The sequence below is a fragment of the Bos indicus x Bos taurus genome, chromosome 2 (genome assembly GCF_003369695.1).
Source record: "Bos indicus x Bos taurus breed Angus x Brahman F1 hybrid chromosome 2, Bos_hybrid_MaternalHap_v2.0, whole genome shotgun sequence".
NCBI classification, from domain to species: Eukaryota; Metazoa; Chordata; class Mammalia; order Artiodactyla; family Bovidae; genus Bos; species Bos indicus x Bos taurus.
The window spans coordinates 130,381,636-130,397,857 of NC_040077.1; the positions used below are offsets into that span (position 1 = coordinate 130,381,636).

A 16,222-nucleotide genomic window follows, 5' to 3' on the forward strand; every position below is an offset into this window, starting at 1 on the left:
TAGCTATCAAAACATGGTAATAAGCCTGGCATGCTGCAGTCTATGGGTTCACAAAGTCGGACATGACTGAGAGACTGAACTGAACTGAACTAATACATAAGTAGACAATAAACGTATTGTCAGGAGAATACAGCAAGCAAGTGAATAAGGTTTAAGAAGTCAAAATAAAGACTACAAAACAACAATTACAAAACAATAAAATCACTTTCAGTACCTCTAGCAATTACTGACGTTTAGAATCAAAGAAAGTCAAAGGTATGCACTAAAGTGTTCAACCTAATACTTAAATACTATAGCAAGCCACTATGCAACCTAAATACTTACTAGAGCAATATGCTAGGATTAGAATCAAAACAATTCAAAGGTATGCACTAAGGTGTGTAACTATATAATATAATTGTAGACACAGAAGGGATTAAAAAGGAAAGAATGGGGGGAAAAAATATCAGCCAAACTCTTTAATTCTCTCAATCTTAACTGCCTGAGCTCTACACTAGCTGGAGCTCTGAGGCATCACAACCAAAGCTCCAAAAGAACAATAAAACAAAAACTAAATTTAGAAAATAAGAGGATGATACAGTTAACCAAACTGTATAAAAAGTACAGATGTTCACACACCTTTTCTTAGCCCTAGTCCCTATTCAAATGGAATATATTTCATGAAAATTAAGGCTGACACAGACTAGAAAAGGCTACATTTTTAGTCATCCAGCCCCTGCATCAAAAAGAGACTCCAAAGCACCACCAGGAGCATCTAAATAAATGCCCAATGTTTTACATGCAACCAACCTTCAATTCAGATGGACTGGACGCAGAAAACAAGTAACAGTCACTGTTTTTTAACACAAGACCCAAAGAGGTATTGGTCTGTCCATTTACTTGTAATAACAAGCCCTCAAAGCTATAAATCTTTCTTTTCCTTTGCTAAGGAGAAAAAAAATTCAAAAGTAAAATTGTTCAATAAACAAAATGTAGGCTACCTTACATCTACATTTGCTTCAAGTGCTACATTTAAGGAAAAAGAGTGAGTATGATCCCTTAGATGAGCAAGTCTCTTCAATATCCAAGCATAATTTATCCAGCTAAAATCTATTTTCTGAGTTTGTCACAAACAGCCATTATTCACTCAAGATAGAGGTAGCAGTATCATTTAACATCCTTTAAGGTACACAACATAATCAAATTTCCCTCTACTGTATAAGACAGGTTTTGACTACAAGTCTTAAAATTATATTTAGCAGCACACCAGCTCACCACTTAATTTTTAACACTTGACAAAAAGCTAGGGTACATCTCATGGGTTGCTGGTTTTGTTCCTTGCTCACAATCTCATATTCAAAATTTGAATTCAAGTGGAATTACGTCAGCTTGAACTGAGGACTCTGGTCCACATGAAAAATCTGAAATGTTCTCATGGTATGAAAAATAAGAATATGGCTAAAAAACAATTTTCAGAGAATTCCAGGAAGACATTACAAATAAAGACAAATTAAACATTTCAGAGAATATACAACTACAAATTAAAACTTAAACATTTTTTCTACACACAATTTCTCAAAATTCAACAGCATTTAGTGATCCCTGCTCCATCCATGCTGTGGAGCGTGTGTGTGTGTGTGTGTGTGTAGTGTGCAGTCACTCAATCATGTCTGACTCTCTGCAACCCTACGGACTGGAGCCCACTAGGCTCCTCTGAGCAGGCTGCCATTTCCTCCTCTAGGGGATCTTCCCAACCCAGGGATCAAATCCACATCTCCTGCATTACATTCTTTACCACTGTGCCCCACCTGGGAAGCCTGTTACGGAGATTATTCCTAAATAATTTCATAACTTTTACATCATGAGATAAAACAAATCCAAAAATAAATGGGGACACTGGAACCTGAGATTCCTACCAGCTTATATATAACATTGCATGCTAATGCAGAACTTACTGAAGACTCAAAGAAAGATTCTACAGTAACACCAGAGACCAAAGTGGCTATAAATATCTCTGTGGACACTATTGCCATTCCTGACAAAGTAATTGATCGATAACTACAGAAGACAGCCAGATACTAGAAAACACCTCAATGAAAGTTTTTTTTTTAATTGGAATATAATTGCTTCATAATGTTGTGTTAGCTTCTGCTGTACAACAACATGAATCAAGAACACCAACAGCTAAACCAGGTCAAAGTACATCACTATGGCTTGTTCTGAATATTATTCTTTTGCTAAGAAAGAGAATAATATTAGCTGTGCACCAAACACATTCCAGTCATTGTGCTGGGTTTTTTTTAATAGTAAAGTGAGTCATGTAGGGATGTGAGAGTTAAACCATAAAGAAGGCTGAGTGCAGAAGAACTGATGCTTTTGAATTGTGGTGCTAGAGAAGACTCTTACGTCCCTTGGACTACAAGGAGATCAAACCAGTCAATAAAGGAAAACAACCCTGAATATTCATTAGAAGTACTAATGTTGAAGCTGAAGCTCCAATACTTTGGCCACCTGATGTGAAGCACCGATTCATTGGAAAAGACCCTGATGCTGGGAAAGACTGAAGGCAGGAGGAGAAAGGGGCAACAGAGGCTGAGATGGCTGAACCACCAAATTTGGGCATAAATTTGAGCAAATTCCAGGAGACAGTGAAGTTACAGGAAGCCTGGCGAGCTACAGTCCACAGGGTCACAGAGAGTCGTACAGGACTTAGTGATAAACAACAATGAACCATAAATGCACAGCTCCTCAGTTTTTACATATGTATTCATTAAACTATCACTGAATCTTCACACCACCTCTGAGGAAAATATTTTAAACATTTTACACACCAAGGTAATTAAGCTCCACATAGTTAAGTAACTTCCCAACTATCTAGCTAACTGGTCTATCTAGCATCAAAGTCCAATCTTTCTCTTGTTTATTGCTATGGTAGTGCCTGAAATGACTAATTACAATTATTAGAATTCAAAAATGAAGCTATCTTCTGAAAATTGAGAATGCATAAATAAAGAATACATAAATAAAACAAATGAGAATGGAGGGAAACAAATTTAATGTGAACATAAGTGAACTGAACTGTCTTCCAAATAACATAGCCACACGGGGGCGGGGGGGACAAAATCCAAGGAATTTTGTATGCTATTAGACCAAAGGAAAAAGGTACTGCAAACCAATCTTGAACTCTTATTACATATTTGCTTTTCACAGTGGTATGGTATAAAATTCTGAAATTGTTTTATGTGTGTTACAGAAGTGAAAATGAAAACATTTTACTCATCTTTTGGGGACTTAGCATCTACCTATAGAAGACATGGAGATGAAAATATGGAATTGGTGAAGGCAAAGACAACAGCTTGAATTGGACTGAATTTGGAGTTATCAACAAAAACTCACTATCCAAATTAAACATGCTAATATTTCCCTCCCTAGCTGGAAGAATATATTCAAGACAAGTCATTGTGGTTCAGGACAAGTCATTTTGGTGCAAAACAAGTTGCTACCATGTTATAGCTGTTCTACTTTCTTATCTATGTCCAGAGCTCTATAACAATAAGTACATCTAGGACTTAGATTCCCATTTTGCAACATTGTAGGAAAAATTGATTCAGGCAAAAATTATCAGTGATTATTAAATCTAGTTCAGTTCAGTCACTCAGTCGTGTCCGACTCTTTGTGACCCCATGAATCGCAGCATGCCAGGCCTCCCTGTCCATCACCAACTCCCGGAGTTCACCCAGACTCACGTCCATCGAGTCGGTGATGCCATCCAGCCATCTCATCCTCTGTTGTCCCCTTCTCCTCCTGCCCCCAATCCCTCCCAGCATCAGTCTTTTCCAATGAGTCAAGTCTTCGCATGAGGTGGCCAAAGTACTGGAGTTTCAGCTTTAGCATCATTCCTTCCAAAGAAATCCCAGGGCTGATCTCCTTCAGAATGGACTGGTTGGACCTCCTTGCAGTCCAAGGGACTCTCAAGAGTCTTCTCCAACACCACAGTTCAAAAGCATCAATTCTTTGGCACTCAGCCTTCTTCATAGTCCAACTCTCACATTCATACATGATCACTGGAAAAACCATAGCCTTGACTAGACGAACCTTTGTTGGCAAAGTAATGTCTCTGCTTTTGAATAAGCTGTCTAGGTTGGTCATAACTTTCCTTCCAAGGAGTAAGCGTCTTTTAATTTCATGGCTGCAGTCACCATCTGCAGTGATTTTGGAGCCCAAAAAAATTAAGTCTGACACTGTTTCCACTGTTTCCCCATCTATTTTCCATGAAGTGATGGGACCAGATGCCATGATCTTAGTTTTCTCAATGTTGAGCTTTAAGCCAACTTTTTCACTCTCCTCTTTCACTTTCATCAAGAGGCTTTTTACTTCCTCTTCACTTTCTGCCATAAGGGTGGTGTCATCTGCATATCTGAGGTTATTGAGATTTCTCCCGGCAATCTTGATTCCAGCTTGTGCTTATTCCAGCCCACCATTTCTCATTTTGTATTCTGCATATAAGTTAAATAAGCAGGGTGACAATATACAGCCTTGACGTACTCCTTTTCCTATTTGGAACCAGTCTGTTGTTCCATGTCCAGTTCTAACTGTTGCTTCCTGACCTGCATACAGGTTTCTCAAGAGGCAGGTCAGGTGGTCTTGTATTCCCATCTCTTTCAGAATTTTCCACAGTTTATTGTGATCCACACAGTCAAAGGCTTTGGCATAGTCAATAAAGCAGAAATAGATGGAGTGCTAAAGACAAGAGAATGTTTATACCATTTTAAAGTATCTCCTCACAAAGTGACAATTATAAAAGGAAATATTCTAAATATATAGTAGGAAAACTGGACACCACCATAATCCAGTGATCAAAATTACTTTTACCAAATGGTGATACCCTGAGATGGACATACTTACCAACCTGGTTTACTAACCAAATACGCGTATCTTGAATCTACTCATGAGGAAATGGACAAACTCAAACTGAGAAACATTCCATAAAATAAATGGCCAGTTTTCTTAAAAAAAAAAAAAAAAAAGGCGATGGTATTAAAGACTGAGACTCTATACTAAAAGATATTAACCAAAGAGAGTGACAACTACATGCAATGTGTGACCCTAGGTCAGAACTTGTAGAAGAAAAATTGCTATAAGGAACAATATTAAGACAACTGACAAAATCAGAAAGTTGACAACAGGTCAAAGTTTAAAATATTATACACACACACAATGCTAAATTTCCTAAATTTGGTTAAGTGCACTGTAAGAGAATACCCTTGCTCTTCAGAACTGCATACTGAAACATTAGAAACAAAAGGGCATGAGGTATGCAACCTACTCTACTAATGGCTTAGAAATAAAAGCAATATGCACACAGAGCTGGAGAATGTCCCAAAAGGTTAATAACTGGTGAATCTGGTCAGGAGTTCTTTGTACTAGTAACTTATCTATAAACCTGAAGTTAAATCAGGATAGAAAGTGATAAAAGACAATGTGCATCCAAATACTAAAGTGTTTCTATAGGAAACATAAAACTACAAACGGACTCCTATGTTAACAGAAGATGTTACACTGTGGTGTGAGCTGCCATACAACAGACTACTGAGTAACCAAGAAGACTGTGACACACAAACACAACCCTGAGAGAGATCATCACACTTCTCTACAAAGAGATAAAGGCAGGTACAGAGAAAGGGGTAGAGGGGAGAGCACCCTTCTCTTTTCCCTCTGTATAAATACAGTGAAGGTACAGGAAGAGCTCTGTTTTGAACATGCACTAAGATGTGATTGTCTCCATATATAGATGGTTTTTCATATTCTCCTTTTGCTTATCTATATTCTGTTTTTCCTGTAATAAGGAAAAACCTGTATCTCTAAATAAAGAATAACATTTTAAATTCTGACATAGAAAAGAATTGGTGGTGGAATTGGAATTATTTAATATGGAAAACAGACTATGATAAAATATGTTAAGTGAAAAAAGCTAAAATAGAACTATAAACACAAGAGTAAAAAGCATTAAAAAAAAAAGAAAGAAAGAACAAAATAACTGGAAACTCATTAAACAAGAATTTGGTGTTGTGACCACTGAAGCAGAAATAAAGCTATGAGACAGAGGAAGAGCCCTATCTCTGGTCTTAAACAGTATTATTTTAAAACAGCTGTAAGAGATGTAGCCAAAGATAGGAATAGTATAAGAAGAATTCAAAACAACTATATTCAATACCTTGTAATACTTAAAATGGAAAAGAATCTGAAAAAGGAAATACATATATATATATATGTGAAAATAACTGAATCACTCTGTAGTACACCTGACACTTAACATGCTGCTGCTGCTGCTGCTGCTAAGTCGCTTCAGTCGTGTCCGACTCTGTGCGACCCCATAGACAGGAGCCCACCAGGCTCCCCCGTCCCTGGGATCCTCCAGGCAAGAATACTGGAGTGGGTTGCCGTTTCCTTCTCCAATGCATGAAAGTGAAAAGTGTCGCTCAGTCGTGTCCGACTTTGAGCGACCCCATGGACTGCAGCCTACCAGGCTCCTCCGTCCATGGGATTTTCCAGGCAAGAGTACTGGAGTGGGGTGCAATGACTAACATTAATAATTAAAAATTAATTATACTTCAATTCTAAAAAGTCTAAAAAAAAAGAATAAATGAATTAAAGAATTCAAAACAAAATAACATAGTCGACAGGTTAAAAGTAACCAAACAAATAAACGAAATCAGAGGCTATCTGGGCATGGAGGAAAGCTTTAGCAGAAAGAACACTGAGTTAATGAGTGACTCCAACCAGGATTCTGAGATTAAGGCCTCTGGAGAAGGATACAGAGTCTCCTCTTAAGTGTATCAAAGACAGGAGACTCAGTCTGGATGCCAAATATCCCAGGTCTCCAGCACCTGTCAAAAAATATCTTAGGCTTACAGTGTCCTTAACCAGTTGAGGTGAAGACTCTGCAACTTGCCCAGTACAGTAAAATAATTTCCTTAATAAATGTCTTTCAACCCGTATAAAGATTCAGAATCTAATATAGAAATGAAATAAATCAAACATTATTATTGTTAATTTTCAATTACATTTGGGAATAACCTATTCTTACTTAACACTCAGTGTCTATAATATTTAAAATAATCACCATGTTAAAGAACATGATAGATTAGTTTTCTGGTTCCAATTTAAAATGTGTTACAGCGTAAGTGATCTTGAGTTTTCGTTGAAAATGTTAAGAACTTTATGAAAGTTGTAAATAATACTGTTTAAAAGATAAATTAAAACAAATACAGAAAATCATAAGTTATCAGGTTTATTCCAGTTATGTACGTAAACACTTGGGAATGTTTCACTTGTCATGTCAAGCAAACTGAATCACTTAAAACAAAAGCTGAGTATTTTAAGTTTATACATGCAATCTAAAGTGCTAGAAGAAACTTAACAGTTGTAAATGAGGCTGACTAGGATTAAAGTCTGACCAACCCAAGTTAAATAAACCAATATTAATCAAAGGACCCTGGGCAACTGTGAGAATGATTTGTTAAAATAGATGTTTTAATAAAAAGAAGTAATAAGTTGTGCAACTATTAATAAATGTAAAGGCTTACTCACTTCCAAGCTGTGACCATACAAAGACATATATATATAAATGTTCACAGCACCATTATCCATTATAGCTTAAAAACGGAACCCAAACCATCAACTTGTTATTGGTGGATAAATGGATAAAACAAACTGTGCTATATTTATAAACTGAATACAAAAGAAACAAACTATTGATAAACATAACAGATGAATCTCAAAAAAAGTATGCTATGTGAAAGAAGTAAAACACAAAAGGCTACGGATCATATGGTTCCAATGATATGAAATTCTAGAAAAGAGAAACCACACTGACAGAAAGCAGATCTGCAGTTGCCTGGGGCCAGGTCAAAGGAAGGGACTGCCTGTAAGGAAGGGACTGCCTGTAAAGGCACAGGAAACCCTAGAATGACATATCTTCATTATTGTGGCAGTTACACAACTAGATGGGCTTCCCAGGTGGCTCAGCAGTGAAGAGTCTGCCTCCCAATGCAGGAGTCGTGGGCAGGTTCAATCCTTGGGTCAGGAAAATCCTCTGGAGAAGGAAATGGCAACCCACTTCAGTATTCTTGCCTGGAAAAATCTCATGGGCAGAGGAGGCTGGCAGGCCACAGTGCATAGGGTTGCAAGAGAGTCGGGCAAGACTGAGCAAAAACACCACCACCACAACTATAGTCAGCAAAAATAACCAAACTGAACACTTAAAATGAGTGAATTCTATTGTACTATACCTCAAAAAAGATTTTTAAAAAATGATTAAGACATAAAGGTTTATAAAAAATAAGTTTTGAAATTTGAAAATAAAGTTTAAAATTAATTTTCAACCTCAGATAGCCATAAATTGTCTTTTCTCTGTATACAGATTGCCTCCGAAAGCACACAAAAACAAAAAAATCCTTCACCAACCATGAGATGTAGGTCATTATCTTACTCTGTCCATCTTCCAAGTCTCCTCTAATATACCATTACTCTTCGAATTTTTAATTCATAAAAATTTTCAAGGTCTAACACACCATTAGAAAGTCTCTAAACTTAACTGTTTACTACTGTCTCTCCATTTCACCCTCCCAATTAAATCTAGACAGTTCCTGAAAGTGGGCAGTATGATATACTCTGTAAGAGCAATATGTCATCTAGCAGGCAGTGAGAGGATAACTCATAAAAAGCCAAGAGGCTAGAATTCCTACATACCAAAACAAATTTCTGAATGTTTCTTTCGCCTAACTGAACTGATAACAGAAATAATACAAGTCAGAGATTTAGATGTGCAGTTACTGTTAAAATAAGGAAAAAACACTGAGAAACTGTAAATAAAGTAGAAATTTATTCCTTAAATTTGAAAAGCTGACTGCAAATATCAATACTGTGAGCTAGACACCGGTTTGCCCCCAAAAATTTTTCAAATGTAATATAAAACAAGCTATAATATGATAATATAGAAGCTACCTATATATATAATATACAGACACATATACTAAAGACTAAGTAAGTCTTCAAATATGAGAGTGATAGCAGAGCCCGTCTAATGGACTCTGCTCTCATCCCACTTGGCCTCCTTCCACACCATCCAGTCAGGGTACTCCAGACACCTATTTGCCATTCCAGGTCTGGGACTGCTTCTTGGACAAGCATTGACCACCATAATATTCAATCCTGCTATCAACAAAAGGAAATGGTTTGCTAATACTCTAGTTTCCCAAAATGTCTGAAAAAAGACAACCACCAAGTGTTACAGTTACAGACAAAAACATTATAAAAGACATCAATTTTTCACCTGCAGTATCAAAAAGTCCAAGAGTATATGGCTCCCCACCAATCATAACTGTGACAGCATAGTTGTCAAAAACCTAAAACAGAAAAATATGACATTGTTAGTGTGCAAGGGGATGGTCAAAACAGGACAGGACAACTCAAGCTAAAACAAAGTTTCCTTCCCAAGACTCAATCCTCTCTCAGTCCATGTTTCTTCTATGACCAATCGTGCCAACTAAGCCCTTGCATGACCTAACATTTCTTCAAAAAAAAAGTGACAGAAGATGCATTCTGGTATGTCTGCTCTACCCCAACTGCCCAGATAAAAAGCCACAAAAGGGTTAGCGGTATGACAGGAGTGGAGTCCCCTGGCTATACGAAATGATACAATTCAAGTTTGAAACTTTCCAGACAGTAATTTAAAGTTTACCTAAATTTTCAATCTAATTTCTAAGAAATTATTCTTCACAGGCCATTTCCTTTTAATATAGAATTAAAATCTCCTAGATCCATGATAATCTTTTTCCTTTCAGGGTTCAAGACAAGAGCAGCCTTGTTGCAAATATGCCCAGTTAGAGAAAAATATAGGTCCCCTCAAGTTACTCAAGGAAAGTGTCCAAAAAGGCTGGCAGGTCTTTTGTTGGGACTTCACGAATAAAACTCACATTACTGGGTACACACCACATGACCTGAGATACCTTCTCTGAACTGAGTATACTTAAGGATAGTATACAGGTGTGTGTGTGTGTGTGTGTGTGTGTGTGTGTGTGTGTATACACTTAAGGAAACTGAATAGGGTATACCTCTTGTAAATAGACTGCAAAAGCCATAACAAACAAACTCAGTATATACAAATATATATATATAGGCTGTACTAAGTAATTTGTAAAAATGAGAGGTAACTAAATGAAAGTTCCAACAAATGAAAAATGAAAAAATGAATGAAATGAAAAAAGACCCAACACTAATTCATGGACTCCTCTGAATTATTAATAATTTACAATTGAAAAGCAAGGCTTTCCAGCCAAGAGAAGGATGGTACATTTTAATATCAGCTCTGCTTAACACCAATTCTCTGATTCACGTTTTAGCGGACTGGATTGTTGGGAGCTTGTTTAAATGTTAAAAAAAAAAAAAAAGAATAGACTGGAAAAAAGGGCTTGGGAGAGGTAGCAGTTAAAAGGAAACTCAGTTCTTGACAACAAGAACAAGGAAGTAAAAAGAATATGGTTAAGCTCTCATTTAGGTTAAGTCATACCTAATCCTTTTCCAGAGATCTACACACAAACACATAAACACCCACAAGCTCTCCTTAAACACTTAGACTCAGAAATCACGTTTGTATGAAAATAACTTTAAATGGAAACTGGAACACAAACATTCTGATAGCCTTCACTCAAGATCCACAAAATTGATCTATCTCTAAAGGTCCCTAAGAGTCCCTTTCAGCCTCAGAACTTCTTTTACTTCCAGATATCTCCACATGGGCCAACTCAAAAATATTCATGTTTATAAATATGATTTCTCCCCCTTCAAGAAACCCTAGTTTTTCCTCCTATAACCTGGGCCTACTTCAATCACTATCTGCCCTGGGACATTACAGACTGTCAATTACAATCAAATATAATTACCAAACCTTTAACCTGTCACCACCCTCTTAAAAATACTCTCATCTCTGAAGATTAATCTGAAGTAATCGTACATTTTCTTCCTTTTCACTTCCAAACAATACTAATCCCATATTAATCATACATAGGTGCTCTATAACCTCTAAAATAGCTCACTTAACAGAGGTGGTTGCTGCCAGGCCAAACCAACACTAGCTCCTCTCTCATCACAGAATGGACATCTATCTTTAACATAATTATACAACTAGATTGGTCAACCAACCTGGGATAAAACTGGATCCCCAAACATATTCACAGTGAGTGTTACTCTAAATAACTCACTCTCTCCAACTTCATGATCTTTGTTATCCCCATTTTCCTTCTACTCTTCTAAGGAGCTGATAAAAAGCATTATGTGCGAGAGAACCTCCATAGGCTTCTGTTGATGTTCTCATAAGAAAAACAGGTCTTCTCTACCTCTAAAAGCCAATCTAGAGCACCACTACTGCAAGGACAACAGCGCCATAAGCTTTCCTTCTGTTCCCTAAGGAGAATACTCAGACACATACTACCTTCCCTGAAGTCACAAGGCCCCCCCCAAAATCATCCCAAAGAACTCCAAGCACTGATTAATCATTGGCCAAGATATCAAAAAAAAAAAGTCACCTCATTCCAAGATGTAGTGCATACTTCTCCAAACTGAGACCACCACTCTTTAGAAGCTTGTCTACTGGAGTTTTGCCTCCCAGCACTTCTTGCAAACCCTTCTGTCACCCCTTCTGACTTTCCACTGATTTTTCAGCTGTTTAATTTTAAATTGTACATAATTTACCCATGAGAAGTCAAGATCTTTAAAAACAGGAAACAAAGGCAGACAACAGAAAAATTTCAGTACACACAGAGAAAGTTTTCAAAAGGATATCAAATTATAATACATTTCACTAACAGATGGAAGCCTTATACTTACAGTTGGTACATACTCAGATGGAAATTTGTTTGTTGTGTAGGATATCAGGAGACATGTTTTACCAACGGCACCATCACCCACAACAACGCACTTAATTGTCTGCATCGCTGAAACAGTTTTGTATCCACTTTAAATATTTCAAATTTGATGATGACCTACAAAAAGATTAAAAATACTTCTCTCAATTATTTGTACTTACATATATACTGTTTTACTTCAATTAGCAACAGACTCACACATTCAGAGCAATAACAGAATCAGCACCTCAACTACCAGCGTTAGGAGAACCAAAGAAGAGAAACAGTGATTTTGCAAATAGGAGTCAATTTTCTTAAGTTTCTGATCCTTGGTTGTTTTGACTTAAGTGTTTTTCTTAAAAAATCAAAAAGAATATAAACAGCAGCACAGTTCTTTTTATAATGAAAGAGAAGATGCTATTTCAGAATGAATCCCACTTAATATGTCAAGTGTTATTTTGTGCAACTTTTCCTTCAGTTGTATGTGCCCCCACATGCGTGAATACACATATATGTGTACTAGACTGCAAAAAAAAGGCCACTGCTTCAAAGAATGGTCCCTTTACCCCATCTAAGATGGTTACTCAGGCATAACCAATAAGCAGCAGAGCACCATCACCTGCCCCACATGATAGATAGGCATGAAGAACTGGACAAAGATCAGGGTGATCCCTGGTCTCAGTGGCTGTTTCAGCACCAAGCTGTCAAGCTACTAATTCAATATTTATGGCATAAAGAGATCAAAATCTAGACTTTTAAAATGATCACTCTAAAGCATTCTAACTTATAAACAGATAGAATTACTATAGCTTCTTTTACTATAGTCCTCCATTCTAAGACACTAATAATTACAAATACACCAAGATTTATTAATTTTATCAATTCTGAGATGCTTGTTTTTAAACTTAAGCATTTCTAAAATCAGAACATATCTTTACCAAAGGTTCCTTACACTTGTTACCAGCCATTTTACCCCAACATGTTGACATCTATGAAACTGGGATATATGACATCTTAGTGAAAATCTTAAGTTTTTCTGAAAGAATAAAGAACAGCACTACCTATGTATCTATTTTTAAGATTAAATTCTTTTTCTTATAAATCTGAAGGGATTACAATTTCTTGTTAGCTAGAGATGCCACCTTATTAACATAAAAATGTCAACAGAATTAGATGCCAGGCCTATATGCTCCTATAGTAACCTCCACAACTCTTAAGCATGACTTTCAGTTCAGTTCAGTTCAGTCGCTCAGTCATGTCCGACTCTCTGTGACCCTATGAATCGCAGCACGCCAGGCCTCCCTGTCCATCACCAACTCCCTGAGTTCACTCAGACTCACGTCCATCGAGTCAGTGATGCCATCCAGCCATCTCATCCTCTGTCGTCCCCTTCTCCTCCTGCCCCCAATCCCTCCCAGCATCAGAGTCTTTTCCAATGAGTCAAGTCTTCGCATGAAGTGACCAAAGTACTGGAGTTTCAGCTTTAGCATCATTCCCTCCAAAGAAATCCCAGGGCTGACCTCCTTCAGAATGGATCTCCTTGCAGTCCAAGGGACTCTCAAGAGTCTTCTCCAACACCACAGTTCAAAAGCATCAATTCTTCGGCGCTCAGCCTTCTTCACAGTCCAACTCTCACATCCATACATGACCACAGGAAAAACCGTAGCCTTGACTAGACGGACCTTTGTTGGCAAAATAATGTCTCTGCTTTTGAATAGGCTATCTAGGTTGGTCATAACTGTCCTTCCAAGAAGTAAGCGTCTTTTAATTTCATGGTTGAAGTCACCATCTGCAGTGATTTTGGAGCCCAGAAAAATAAAGTCTGACACTGTTTCCACTGTTTCCCCATCTATTTTCCATGAAGTGATGGGACCGGATGCCATGATCTTCGTTTTCTCAATGTTGAGCTTTAAGCCAACTTCTTCACTCTCCTCTTTCACTTTCATCAAGAGGCTTTTTAGTTCCTCTTCACTTTCTGCCTGTTAGTATCTCTGTATATATATGAGGAATGGGTAACATACAGGAAATATACCTTCTTCCTTTCTTCACCAAAATCATCTTGACTGCACTTCTCTGTATTTAACCTCCTTTTTTATCTTTCTCTCTTCCCTGTAATGCACTAGAGAACAATGCACTAGCATACTCATACTAGGTTAAGGATCTTGACTCCTAAACTAAATCAAATTATTTATCGAAATAATCACACTACACCAAGTACTAAATTAATTCTAGAGAATTATTCTAGAAGAATGTCTTCTACTGATTAATAAAAGCAAGAAGAGAAAACAGGAATAGCTGTCTTCTCATGGTTCCTCAATCCGCCTCTGAAAAATAGGATGTGCTGTGCTTAGTTGCTCAGTCATGTCTGACTCTTTTGCAACCCCATGGACTGTAGCCCACCAAGCTCCTCTGTCCATGGGGATTCTCCAGGCAAGAACACTGGAGTGAGTTGCCATGCTCTCCTCCAGGGGATCTTCCCAACCCAGGGATCACACTGGGGTCTACCTGCATGGCAAGCAGATTCTTTACCAGCTGAGCTACCAGGGACTGCTAAAACACAAGGTCTTCTGTAAAATTTATTTCCAATTCAGAGTGAAGGAAAAAAAGGTAAGCAGAGACTTCTGATCATCCTACAGAATTATCTTCCTAAAAATAAATTTCAGTTCAGTTCTTGCATCTTCCATGTCTCATGACCATTATGGGTAATTTCATTTTACATAGAGTTTAATCATAAACACAGGCCAGAAAGTAAGGTTTGAGCAAGGTGGCAGAGACTGCTAGCAACTGCTCTTCTCTTCTCTAGTAAAAGAATTTTACTGGCGCACATGGCTCCTAGTAAAGACAACATTTCCTAAATTCTTGTGCAGTTAGATGTGACAAAGTTCAAGCAAATGGGGATGGAAGCAAAGCATGTAATTTTCAAGACCAGCCTTAAAAACAAGGGAAATAGTTTCTCTGTCCCACCTGGCCTGTAGGCTAGAATACATCATAACAGATGTGAAAGCAGTCACAGTGAACCAGAAGACAGAAATTATAGCTAAGGATAAGTAACACCATAGGAGAGGCCAGCCCTGCATTACCTTCCAGGACTTTACCTTCCAGGACTTTTACAGGAGAAAGAAACTTTGCCTTCATTAAGTCCCTAGTATTTTGGACTTCTCAGTTACAGCAGCAGAACTGAAATCTTAAACTCCGTATTTCACAGACCCTAAGACAACAATTTTTAAAATACATCCTAAATTAGAGATGTTAAGTGTAGACAATATAGTCTTACAATTACTAAAATAGTAATATTTGGATTTATCAAGTAACTTTATAGTAAACTTGACCACTTTTGAACTTTGTCTTAAAAACAGCTAAGATAAATACTATTGTTAATATAAATGTTACGGTTAAATTTTAACTGTGGTTAAAACTGTCATCCTTAAATATGATGATCCTTATCTTCAGTCTACCTATGGTATTCACTTTTAAGACTTATAACTCATACAACCTAGCAAATACAAAATCATCAGGCCATTTCTAAACTTGAAACTTCTCGTAAAGGAAGAGCTAACATTTCTTAAAATTTTCACTAAAATTCTCTAGAAATAAAGAAAAAGTTTAAAACAAAAAGTTTCCATGACTAAAGACACAAATACCACTGCCACATTGCTAAGTCACAAACTATCACAAGCTATGATGGAGAAGGTTAAAGCTGGCCTACAATATTCCAAAGAAAAAAGAAGCTATCATTAATAAATGTATTAAAAGAGAAACATTTAAATCTAATTCAAGATGAATTCCTCTTTTTTTATTATAGGTATATCAGGAAATTTATCAAAATGAACTGTCTTCAGGACAGACATTTCACAAATAACAGATTTAGGATACTGGTTCTTATATACTGCATGCATGCTAAGTCATTTCAGTTGTGTCTAACTCTTTACAACCCTATGGACTTTAGCCCACCAGGCTCCTCTGTCCATGGGATTCTCCAGGCAAGGATACTGGAGAGGGTTGCCACTTCCTACTCCAGGGGATCTTCCCAACCCAGGGATCAAACCGGTGTCTCTTATGTCTCCTGCACTGACAGGCAGCTTCTTTACCACAAGCACCATCTGGGAAGCCTTCTTTGTATGGTGAAAACCTAAATTGTGGTACCGCTGTCTCTGATACCATTAAGTGTAAGAAAATGCTAAAAATGCCCACCAGGAAACGTAAGTGTTGAGCAAAACATACAACACAAGTTGTATTAGAGTAAGTCTACAGTGTAAGTTTAGAAACAAGGTAACAACATTTCAAATTGGCTAATTAGGCTTATCCTCTGAATATAATTTTTAAAAATACCTCTGCATTGT

At 37.3% G+C, this 16,222-nt stretch overlaps 1 protein-coding gene across 2 annotated transcripts in view; it reads right to left on the reverse strand.

Moving 5' to 3' along the window:
• Positions 1 to 16,222, reverse strand: part of CDC42 (cell division cycle 42) — a 54,447-nt gene that overhangs the window by 8,955 nt on the left and 29,270 nt on the right. For both annotated transcript variants that reach the window (XM_027521081.1, XM_027521087.1), the window contains exons 2-3: positions 11,866 to 12,020; positions 9,314 to 9,386 (exon numbers count right to left, since the gene is read on the reverse strand). In XM_027521081.1, the coding sequence (XP_027376882.1) occupies positions 9,314 to 9,386; positions 11,866 to 11,970 (178 nt within the window). In that variant the 5' untranslated portion in view covers positions 11,971 to 12,020. The remainder of the gene's footprint in view (positions 1 to 9,313; positions 9,387 to 11,865; positions 12,021 to 16,222) is intronic.